The following is a 12886-nucleotide window of genomic DNA, read 5'->3' as shown; positions in this document are numbered from 1 at the left end:
GGCAAATACGAGAGTGGCGTTTAAGAGAATTTCAGATTGGCGCATTGATATGCAGGGAATGGAGGGAGATGGATCACATGCAAGAAGTGATTAGTTTAACTTTTGTCGTTGTGGGCCGAAGGGCCTGTTTCTGAGTTGCACTGTTCTATGTTCGAAGCAAAATATATTTCAGAATGTTACAACCAGCATTTGATTTTTTTTAAAGTCACTCTGTCAGATTTCTTTGCTCTCAAATGAGAAAACAGACAGATATTCCAAAAGCAAGCGTGTGTGTAAAATCCCCAAATCTCCGGGAATTCAACAGCTTTGGCCCATTATCTTGACTTCAAAGCTATTCACTCTGCAGCCTTTAAACTTCTTAGGTTAGAAATTGGATCCATGTTTTCATATGCAGCGGAGGAGCTGCTGCTTCACCGCACCAGAGACCCGGGCTCGATCCTGACTACAGGTGCGGCTTGTATGGAGTTTGTACCTTCTCCCGGTGACCGCATTAGTTTTCTCCGGGTGACAATAGACAATAGGTACAGGAGTAGGCCATTCGGCCCTTCGAGCCAGCACCACCATTCAATATGATCATGGCTGATCATCCCAATCATCCCAATTCCTGCCTCCTCCCCATATCCCCTGACTCCGCTATCTTTAAGAGCCCTATCTAGCTCTCTCTTGAAAGTATCCAGAGAACCGGCCTCCACCGCCATCTGAGGCAGAGAATTCCACAGACTCACAACTCTCTGTGTGAAAAAGTGTTTCCTCATCTCCGTTCTAAATGGTTTACCCCTTATTCTTAAACTGTGGCCCCTGGTTCTGGACTTCCCCAACATCAGGAACATATTTCCTGCCTCTAGCATGTCCAAACCCTAATAATCTTATACGTTTCAATAAATCCCCTCTCAACCTCTTAAATTCCAGAGTATACAAGCCCAGCCGCTCCATTCTCTCAGCATATGACAGTCCCGCCATCCCGGGAATTAACCTGGTAAAGCTACGCTGCACTCCCTCAATAGCAAAAAGTTCCTTCAAATTAGGGGACCAAAACTGCACACGTACTCCAAGTGCACCGATTTCCTCCCACATTCCAAAGACGTACAGGTTTGTAGGTTAATTGGCTGCATAATAATTGTAAAATTGTCCCTGGTGTGTAATATGTGCTAATGTACTGGGTGATCAATGGTCAGCGTGGATTCGGTGGGCCGAAGGGCCTATTTCTACACTATATCTCTAAAGTCTAAACTCACAAGCTATTACAGGCACCTGATATTTGTAACTGAACCTCCTCCCTTCAAAGGACTAGTTGAAGTGGAACCTCTCTGTAATTCCAAGATGTGTCCTAATCTACTGATTAGTGGACAGGGATCGCTGGCTGTTAATGCCACATTGGACTCTGAGAGAACATGGATGTGGATGTCATGATATAGTGCGATGGTTTAATGTACAGTACAAACATCTCATGGAGTCATAGAACAGAGTAATATCCCCTTCTGCCTAATGACTCCATGCAGACCACTTTATTAAAGGTATAGTCATACAGCACGGAAACACACCTGTCGGCCCAACTATCCATACTGACCAAGATGGCATATCTAGGTTAGTCCCATTTTCACATTATTCCACTAAATCTTTCCTATCCATATTACTGTCTTTTAAACGTTCTTATTGAACCTCCCTCAACTACTTTTTCTGGCAGCTCATTCCATATATCCAATATGTCAAAAAATTGCTCCTTAGGCTCCTATTGAATGTTTCCCCTCTCAACTTAAACCTACACCCTCTAGTTCTTGATTCCCCTCCCCTGGGGAAAAGACTCGCTGGGCCGAAGGGCCTGATGCTCTGCTGTATTACTCTCTGTTCACACAGAGGAAACCCTCGCGGTCACAGGGAGCACTGGTGGAGTTCGCCTGAACTCCACACAGACAGCTCCAGAGGTCAGGATTGAACCCGGGTCTCAGGCGCTGTGAGGCAGCAGCTCTACCAGCTCCGCCACTGTGTTGCCCCTTGTTCTCCCCACTTCCCCATCAACTGTCTGCACATTCAACCACTATCCTTCGCATCTGGGACCGCTTCGAGTGACCCAACCCATCCGTCTCTGAAGGAAACCCATGCGGGTCACAGGGAGAACATGCAAACTCCACACAGACAGCCACCAGTTGTCAGATTTGAACCAGGATGCTGGAGTTGTGGATGCTGCAACTCTACCAGCTGAAGATAGACACAGCGGGTCAGGCAGCATCTGTGGAGAAAAGGAATAGGTAACATTTCAGCTCAAGACCCTTCATCCCGGATATCAAATGTCATGAGATGAAGGGTCTCGACACGTCACCTATTCCCTATTCTCCAGAGATGCTGCCTGACCCGCTGAGTTACTCCAGCATATTGTTTTTTATCTCCGGTGTAAACCAGCATTTGCAGTTCCTTCCCACACAACTCCACGAGCTGCACCACCATGCCATCCTGTCATGGGCACTTCATTGCAAATGACCTCAGCAGCCAGAGGAGCTCGAACAAGATCACCTTTGCAAAGTGGCTGCTGCAAAGTCACGACATCAAGAAAAGGCAAGGCTTAAGATGTAATTTGAGCCGGGTCTGAGATTATTCAGAAGGTTGTTGCTGTTGTTTTAAGTGCTGGTCCTCGATGAAAGCTAAAGTAAATCTTTCATTTATGCAACAACAGGCCAACATCTGGTAATACTTTCCTCCCAGCCCAATCATCTGCAGCATGTGTACCTGGGCCCCACTGGGGCTAATATTATTCAGCGTGGACAAGTTTTGTCTGGCATTCTCAAATATCTGCAAATTTGTCATCCATTCAGCAACCAAACTTAGAGTTCAATGTCACAACAAGGGATGTACCAGCAGTGATCTAATAGCATCAATCTCAAAACCCCTGGTGCTATTGTTGTGACTGTGTACACTCACACATCTAAAAATGTTACATGCCACTATCTTGTTTTCCAACCAGGTTACATGCGTGTTTTATTAAGCATGTGTAACGGCACCTTTTTCTCTTCAAAACAAATTTTGTCTTTTTCCTCCAAGAACAGGAATATTGATCATGCCTCAGAGAAGCAGAGAAGGTTATTGGCTGCAACCTTCCCTCCATTGATGAACTGTACACTGCAAGGGACAGGAAGCAAGATCATCTCTGACCCCTCTCACCCTGGCCACAAACTCTTTGAATCACTTCCCTCTGGAAGGCGACTCCGGACTGTCAAAGCTGCCACAGCCAGACATAAAAACAGTTTTTATCCACTAGTAGTTGCTCTAATCAAAATTCTACGCCAAAAATCTGTAGCCTCCCTTTGATCTGGTATTTTGTTGGTTCACATGCTTGATCAATGGTGTTTTGTCATTAATGTTTTATTATTATTAATGTTTAGTATTTTCGGAGTCATTCGTAACTGTCACTGTATGTCATGTTGTTACTTGTGGGCGGAGCACCAAGGCAAATTCCTTGTATGTGAATACTTGGCCAATAAACTTACTTACTTACTTACTTACTTACTTACTCTTGTTATACATCAGGTATGTCCTGGAGAGCAGGGAACACACATGCAAATGCCCAGTTATTTAGCACTGTCCGTCCTGGAATCTCACGGAAGGCATTGAACATTTGTAAATAGCTATTGACCACATGCTAACACTTTGTCTGATGTCACAGGATGGCAAGGTGGCACACCAGTAGAGTTGCTGCCTTACAGCGCCAGAGAGCAGGGTTCAATCTTGACTACGGGTGCTGTCTGTACGGAATTTGTACCTTCTTCCTGTAACTGCGTGGGTTTTCCCCAGGTGCACCGGTTTCCTCCCACACGCCAAAAATGTACAGGTTTGTAGGTTGATTGGCTTTGGTAAAATTGTAAATTGTCCCTCGCGTGTAGGATAGTGCTAGTGTACGGTGATCGCGGGTTGGTGCGGACTAGATGGGCAGAAGGGCCTGTTTTGCGCTGTATCGCCAGACACATCAAGGAGTACATAAAGTCACAGTGTCATATAACATGGAAACAGGCCCTTCGGCCCAGCTCACCCGTGCTGACCAAGATGCCCCATCTATGCCCGTCCACTATTGCCACATTTGGCGTACTGTATATCCCCCTAAACCTGTCCTACCCACGTCAATACAGGGTGTTGCTCACTGTCGTGCAGTACTTACGAGAGGCCATGGAAACCTTTGTGGCAAATGCATTCTCCTGTTACAAAGTGGCAGGTCCCATTGAAGCAATCCATGCAGACTGAGTTGCAGTTCTCCCCGTAGGTACCATTCTGGCACTTCACCTCGCACCTGACAACAGAAAGAAATCATTCACAACCAAAGCAAAAGTAAGAACACAATGAATTTTAAATAATCTCCAGAAATGCTCCAGCAATCAATCAGCAGAATCATCTTCCAGTGATAAGCAATCATGAACATTCAGATGACTCCTTTAATCATTTTCTGATTTGTGGTCTGATGGGCCCGTTCCCGTGCTGCACTGTTCTATGTTCTATGTCATTCTAATGTTCTACAGTGATTTCTGATTTATCTGTATTAATGTATTAATCTGATTGCTACCTAATATTTAGTTTTTGGTCATTACTGATACCAAATTGACTACAAAATGGCAAATGAAAGGGCATGTTGTACTGGGTGTTAATTTGGAATGGAGTTGGTGCTTGTGATGGTTATACTGGCCAGGAATATGCAGAGATGATCCTTATCCAGAAATGCTCTTTGTCGGCATAGTCGAGTTGGGCCGAAGGGCCTTTTTCCCTATGACTCTAAGTGCACTAAGTTACATCTGTGAAGGTCGTACAGACCAGGCTCCCCACCATTGACTCCATCTACACTTCACGCTGTCTCAGAAAAGCAGCCAACGTAATCAAAGACTTGTCCCACCTCATTCCCTCTTCTCCCTACTCCCATCTGGCAGAAGGTACAGAAGCTTGAAAGCACGCACCACCAGACTCAGGAACAGCTTGTTCCCCTCTGTTATTTGGCTTCTGAATGGTGCTTCCATGAGCTAGGATACTGTCATATTCACCTCTACCCCATTGTGGATATTGGACTTTGTCTCTGGAACTGATGCGCTACAATGCTGAGAACTATATTCTATATCTTGTACTCTTTGCTCTACCTATTGTACAAGTTTGACTTGATTATTTTTATGTATAGAATTATCTGAATATTATTAGTGTATTATACATTACATATTGTCCTATATATGGACATTATAGTACGAGTCTGATGAAGGGTTCCGACCTGAAACGTCACCTATTACTTTTCTCCAGAGATGCAGCCTGACCCGTTGAGTTACTCCATTATTATGTGTGGTGCTTGGATAACATGCAGAACAAAGCTGTTCACTGTACCTCGGTACACATGATAATAATAAACCTAATCCTAAGGTACAGGCTTGAAGGCGGATGGCGGTCAATGAAGTGGATGAGATAAACCATATACAAATCAAGCTTGCACTCCTGAAACCAACGTCCTAGTTTGCAGGGAGAAAGGATCACCAAGCTAGCCAGAGAAACTGCGAGGGGGTCAATTGGTATTGGTTTATTATTGTCATCTACACTGAGATACAGTGAAAAGCTTCTGTTTGCGTGCTCTATCTCAGTGTACATGACAATAATACATGACATATACTGTGTATGTGTCGGAAGGAACTACAGATGCTTGTTTACACTGAAGATACAGACAAAATGCTGGAGTAACAGCGGGACAGGCAGCATCTCAGGAGAGAAGGAGTGGGCGACGCTTCGGGTCGAGACCCTTCTTCAGATATATACTGTATCCCAGTATACATAACAATCGTAAACCAATACCGATTAATTCCTTGCAGTCAAATAAAATCATACTATATGCGAGTACAATCAACCCATACACATGTACAACAGGTTGTGCAAAGAGAAAATTACCAGAGCACAGAATATGATGTTGCCACGTTACAATTACAGAGAAAACATCCAAGGTGTGTAATGTGGTCGGTCCACCTGCCCAACCGATCAAGATGCTGCTGCAATTTTTGACAACGATCTTCGCTATCTACAACACCACCCACTTTTGTGTCATCCGCAAACTTGCTAACCGTTGCCAAGCATGGTGTTCATTCACCCTGACCCCCGGCTTAACACTTACTGTGCTCCGATCCAGCCCGGGTTACAGTGCTGGCACCTCCCAGTGATGTGGTTACAGGAGTGCCCATCCTTGCAACGGGGGCACTGCTGCCCGCACCCGTCCCCGTAGAAACCGGTCGAACATATCTTATCACATCTGGTTCCGTTCCATCCCGGCTGGCAGGCCCGGCAGCGGCCATCAACGATAGTACACAGGTGGCGATCCTTGCACTGGCCGCACCTAATGGACGTAACGCAAAAGAAAATTCAGCAGATGTGTCAGTTAAACCGCGGCTTTTATAATCCATAGAGCCAAGTGGAGGCTGTTCATGTCATTAATCAGCCTGGTTGGCTTTGCTTAGTCTGCTAATTCAACATGGACGCTTGCCAATTGATTTTCAATGGACTGGCTTAAGTCATCGTTTCTGAGCTTCTATTTTCAGCCCTCTTTCCTGCCCCGTCGGAAACCTGTCACCGTTTCCTGCTAACGCCAGTCAGCTGGGCAAAGATCCGAGCCGCTCCTGAAGCCAGGACTTTCAGTTTCCCATCCTCAACCATGTTACCACCTGGTCTCCAGTGTTTTAACGCATGCACCTGCAATGGGTCAGGTGAATACATCACTGTACCATAAGCCTGATGCTCTGGAGCAAGTACAGGAATGCCCCAAAGGCAAAGTGTTGCGGATAATGGGAATATGATATATAAATAGAAAATGTTGGAACATTGGGCGGCATGGTGGTGCAGTGGTAGAGCTGCTGCCTTACAGCACCAGAGACCCGGGTTTGATCCTGACCACAGGTGCTGTCTGTGTGGAGTTTGTACGTTTTCCCTGTGACCATGTGTATTTTCTCTGGGTGCTCCAGTTTCCTCCCATACTCCAAAGACATGCTGGTTTGTAGGTTAATTGGCTTTGGTAAAATTGTGAATTGTCCCGAGTGCGTTGAATAGTGTTAGTATATCGGGTGGTTGCTGGTTGGCGCGGACTTGGTGGGCTGAAGGGCCTGTTTCTACACTATATCTGTGACACTGTTCTGAAATATTAGTTCCATTTCTTTCTCCACAGATGCTGCCCAGTTTGTGATATATGCCAAGTAGTGTAATACCTCAGATAGAATTGATTCTTAAATGTGCCTAGGCAACTAATAATAATAATAATAATGGATGGGATTTATATAGCGCCTTTCTAATACTCAAGGCGCTTTACATCGCATTATTCATTCACTCCTCAGTCACACTCGGTGGTGGTAAGCTACTTCTGTAGCCACAGCTGCCCTGGGGCAGACTGACGGAAGCGTGGCTGCCAATCTGCGCCTACGGCCCCTCCGACCACCACCAATCACTCACACACTTTCACACACAGGCAAAGGTGGGTGAAGTGTCTTGCCCAAGGACACAACTAATGTACCCACTATGCAAGGATGTAAATAAACTCTGACACCAGAAACCCTTATATTGTGAATATATCTTTTAGTTTAGTTTAGTTTAGTTTAGTTTAGTTTAGTTTAGTTTAGTTTAGTTTAGTTTAGTTTAGTTCAGAGATACAGCATGGAAACAGGCACTTCGGCCCGACCTCTCCCCCTCCATAACATTCCCCCCAAACCATCAGGATCAACAACACATACAGCTGTATCAACGCTTCAGAAACACCAACCTCTTCAAGAACACCAGCACAGGCACACTAACATATGTAGGAATGCCAATTGCTTACAGGAACGCCAAGGTTTCTCATAATCCTGCCCCAAAGAAATGCCTCCACAAACACCCACATTTGCAGGAATAGTATCTTCAAGAATTAAGCAGCTCTCAGGAATACTTTCACCCAGAGAAACACTATTGCTTCCAGCAATGTTGGAGACTGAGGAAATTCCGCATGCCTCCAGTGACCCTTACAAACATCCACAGATACACCAGAGAAAGCATACTGTCAGGTTGCGACACAGCTTGGTTTAGAAACAGCCCTATCCAAAGCTTGAATGCACACATCATCAGAGTCAGGAACAGCTTCTTCCCCGCTGTTCTCTGGCTACTGAACATGCCTTCCATAAGCTAGGGTACTGTCCAATTCACCTCTACTCCATTGCGGACATTGGACTTTGTCTATAGTACTGATGTGCTACAATGCTGGGAACTATATACTGCACATCCGTATCTTCCCGTTTGTTCTATCTAATGTACATAAGTTTGACGATTGTATTTATGTATGTTATATCCGATATGTTTGGATATCATGCAAAACAAAGCTTTCACTGTACCTCAGTGCACTTGACAATAATAAACCTAAATCTAAATATACAAGGAGTATAGACAGGAATGTTAACCATCATTCACAGTGTCATCACCAGCCCTCTTGCTGTTTTAGTTTAGTTTAAGAGATGCATCGCGGAAACAGGCTTGTCGGCCCACCGAGTCTGCACCGACCAGCGATCCCCGCACATTAAATCCGGGCGTCCGGCCGCGGGCGGCGCTGGATTTGGAGCGCCGCGGAGCCTGGGATCGAGTTCGCCGGGGTCGGAGCTCCAACCGGCGCGGCCTGAGGACTTCGAGTGCCCCAGTCTCCGGGGAGGAGGCAGCCGCTCCAGACTTTCCAAGCCGCTGAGGAATGTTTCACCCGACCCCTGAAAATTATCGGACTGGCTGCAAGGCCACAAATGGGCCCCGACCTCGGGTGTTTCACAGAGGAAGAGGACTTAACTTTCTGGTGCCTTTCCCCACAGTGGAAATTTTTGATTCTGCTGTGGGGGGACGTTTGTGTTGAACTCTATAATGTGTTGTCTCCATTTTTAATTTTTTTTTAACCTTTTTCTATGGTTTGTATGGAAACTTATTATTTATTTTATGTAAAGCACTTTGGTGTCAATGCGAGTTGACTTAAAACATGCTATATAAATAAAACTTACTTACTTACTACCCTACACACACTAGGGACAATTTTACATTTATACCAAGCCAATTAACCTACAAACCTGTACGTCATTGGAGTGTGGGAGGAAACCGAAGATCTCGGAGAAAACCCACGCAGGTCACGGGGATAACGTACAAACTCTGTACAGACAAGCACTTGTAGTCAGGATCGAACCCAGGTCTCCAGCGCTGTAAGGCAGTAGCTCTACCACTGGGCCACCATGCCACACTTAAAGGAGGGCACCAACAACATCACCACGACATTCAGCGGTGCAACATTCATAGAAACATAGAAAATAGGTGCAGGAGTCGGCCATTCAGCCCTTTGAGCCAGCACCGCCATTCAATATGAGATGGCTGATCATCCAAAATCAGTACCCCGTTCCTGCTTTCTCCCCATATCCCTTGATTCCATGAGCCCTAAGAGCTATATCTAACTCTCTCTTGAATACATCCAGTGAATTGGCCTTCATTGCCTACAATTCCACAGATTCACAACTCTCTTTCCTACCAACAAGCACAACAAGAACCCCGGCAACCTCAGTAAAACCAACATTAATGCTACTTAAAAGCCCACACCAGTTCCAGGTTGGGCAATAAACTCACACACACCTTTGAATGCAGCTGGGAGAACTGATAAACTATTTATTTTAAAAAGGACACAGTGACTTTATAAATGGAGACAGAGAATACAAAACAAGCAAGTCATGGTATGTTATTGTTAATGTGAGGCTCAGCCTCAGGGACATAGGAAAAGGAAATGATCATTAAGGCTTTAAGCTTTTGATACCATTCACAAAGAATACAGGCGATCGGTGGACAAACCCCAGGTTAAAGTGTTTAGTCCAATCCTGTATACCACATTTTATAAACAACCTCAAGGGTATAGAGAAATAGATCGGGTAGACGTACAATGTCCCTTGGCCAGAATTGGGGAGTCAAGAACTTGAGGGCACAGGTTTAAGGTGAGTGGGGAAAGATTTAATAGGAACCTGAGGGGTAACTTTTTTTACACAAAGGGTGGTGGGTGTATGGAACAAGCTGCTGGAGGAGGTGGTTGAAGCAGGGACTATCGCAATGTTTAAGAACCATTTGGACAGGTACGTGGATAGAACAGGTTTAGAGGGATATGGGCCAAACACAGGCAGCGGTGTGGGCAGGTTGGGCCGAATGGCCTGTTTCCACACTGTATGGCTCTGTGACTATGGGAGTGCAGAGGTGATTTAAAGATAGGTACTAGCAGTAGGGGAGCTCAGTTCTCTGAGGGAGTCTGCAGCAGGTGGAACTGCGTAGTTTAGGGAGGGAAGGTCCAGGAAGATCTGATAGTCTAATTTATTTCAGAATGGCGGTGTAGTATGGATACGCCTACCAAGTCCACGCTGACCATCAATCACCCGTTCACACAAGTTCTATGCTATCCCTCTTTCTCATCCACTCGCTACATTTGGCGCAATGGGCTAAGTGTTCGGCTGGCAACCGGAAGGTAGCCGGTTCGAATCCCGCTTGGAGTGCATACTGTCGTTGTGTCCTTGGGCAAGACACTTCACCCACCTTTGCCTGTGTGTGAATGTGTGTGAATGTGTGTGAGTGATTGGTGGTGGTCGGAGGGGCCGTAGGCGCAGATTGGCAGCCACGCTTCCGTCAGTCTGCCCCAGGGCAGCTGTGGCTACAGAAGTAGCTTACCACCACCGAGTGTGACTGAGGAGTGAATGAATAATGCGATGTAAAGCGCCTTGAGTATTAGAAAGGCGCTATATAGATCCCATCCATTATTATTATTATTACATTAGGGGGCAATTTACAGAGACAAATTAAGCTACAAACCCGCACATCTTTGTGATGTGGATGGAAACGTGGGTTTCCTCCGGGTGCTCCAGTTTCCTCCTGCATTCCAAAGACGTGTGGGTTTGCATATTAAATGGCTTCTGTAAATCGTCCCCTGTGTGTAGGATAGTGCTAGAGTACAGGTGATCGTTGGTTGGCACAGACTCGGTGGGCCGAAGGGCCTGTTTCCACGCTGTACCTCCAAAGTTAAAAAACGAAATAATCCCAGCAACAACAAGGCTCCACGAATGGCAAGCGCAGTCCTCGCATCAGCGGGAGTGGAAAGACAAAACTTGCAGCCAAAACCACTGGTAACATTTGAATCATCGAGATGATAAATACTTTGCTTTCATAGCCCTTTGGGATGGTGCCATTTTTCCCTACGTGTACTTCAGAAGGCCATGGTAGGCTTCCTACTTGAATCCCAGTTGTCCACACAAAGAGGCCACTGTCACAATAAAGTCCAGCGTGGAATGCCAAGGTGACACAGAGGGACAGTAGGATAACAGAGAACGAGTGTGGACAGATGTCGGATGGGCAGTGTGGATTCGGTGGCCCACAGAGCCTATATCCTTGCTGTATCTCTAATCTAAACTAAACTAAACTAAACTTGATCACAACCCACACCATTCCCACTTACGACAGTAAATTTTGTTTTTTACAAGGGCAGCACGATAGCACAGCGGAGGAGTTGCTGCCTTGTGGCACCAGAGACCCAGATTCGATCCTGACCATGGGTGCTGGCTGTATGGAGTTTATACGTTCTCCCTGTGACGGCATGGGTTTTCGCCAGGTGCTCTGGTTTCCTCCCACATTCCAAAGGCGTACAGTTTTGTAGATTACTTGGCCTCTCAGAGTTGTCCCTAGTGTGTGTAGGATAGTTCAAGTGTATGAGGATCGCTGGTTGGTGTGGACTTTGTGGACCAAAGGGAGGGCCTATTTCTGTGCTGTATCTCTAAATTAAAAAAAGCAGCAACATTCCTACCAACAATAATGCCTGCTCCTACACCTTTATTCATAGGTGAATGTGTGGAATTCATTGCCGCAGAAGGATATTTTTAAGGCAGACATTCTTGATCAGTACAGGTGTCAGGGGTTATGTGCAGAAGGCAGGAGAATGGGGTTGAGAGGTAAAGATAGATCAGCCATGATTGAATGGCAGTGTGGACTTGATGGGCCGAATGGCCAAATTCTGCTCCTATAATTTATGAACATGAACCTCCACCTGTAACAATGTTCTGCCTACAGTAACATGGTCTAGACCAGTATCTCCCCTACAGGGACACCCATGGCGATGTATTCCAGCATCAGGAAGGTGGGTGACAATGAAAGGCAACCACCAACAAGACATCCACTCTGGGTTCTCACTGCCCAAGATCCATGGAGAGCCACACAGCTACCTCATTATCACATCCATTCAACGATGTGTAGGAAGGAACTGCAGATGCTGGTTTAAACCGAAGATAGACACAAAAAGCTGGAGTAACTCAACGTGTCAGAGAGCATCTATGGGGAAAAGGAATAGGTGATGTTTCGGGACAAGACCCTTCTTCTGTCTGAAGAAGGGTCTCGACCCGAAACGTCACCTATTCCTTTTCTCCACAGATACTGTCTGACCCGCTGAGTTACTCCAGCTTTTTGTGTCCATCCAGCAATCCCTGGCCATCTCTCACACTTGGAGAAGCTAGTTGGCTCAGCAAGAACTGCTTTCAGCTGTGATTCAGTTCCACATTCAACACTGCGGCTTGAGAGAGCAAAGAAAATAGCTTTATCCTTTGGTTTCTTAAGCCTCGTGAAATTAAACGTACGTCATCGAGATCGAGGCTCAGAGTTCAAAACATATCCTCACTTAAACCTACATCTGCATTCCTCGCACAATATTAAGTCCTCACAGAGCTCCATTTAATACAGTAAACAGCTTCATCCCCTGAGCCCTTCCTCATAACTTCAGAGCCCAAGTTAAGAACTGTGGTTCATTTATGTCTTTTGACTTCTGCTCAGCATGCACAGCGGAAAGTATTCAAGAAAAATTATCCTGTGCAACAAATGCCTGCTCTGAGCGTTGGTGAGG

General features: G+C 45.8%; 1 protein-coding gene across 1 annotated transcript in view; it reads right to left on the bottom strand.

The window, feature by feature from the left end:
- scarf2 (scavenger receptor class F member 2) overlaps positions 1-12886 on the bottom strand; it is a 66203-nt gene that overhangs the window by 34908 nt on the left and 18409 nt on the right. Inside the window, exons 5-6 of the mRNA XM_033043371.1 lie at positions 6113-6331; positions 4145-4273 (exon numbers count right to left, since the gene is read on the bottom strand). Of these exons, the coding sequence (XP_032899262.1) occupies positions 4145-4273; positions 6113-6331 (348 nt within the window). The remainder of the gene's footprint in view (positions 1-4144; positions 4274-6112; positions 6332-12886) is intronic.

The sequence above is a fragment of the Amblyraja radiata genome, chromosome 25 (assembly GCF_010909765.2).
Source record: "Amblyraja radiata isolate CabotCenter1 chromosome 25, sAmbRad1.1.pri, whole genome shotgun sequence".
In the NCBI taxonomy this organism is placed as follows: domain Eukaryota; kingdom Metazoa; phylum Chordata; class Chondrichthyes; order Rajiformes; family Rajidae; genus Amblyraja; species Amblyraja radiata.
This window is presented reverse-complemented; position numbering and strand designations above follow the sequence as displayed.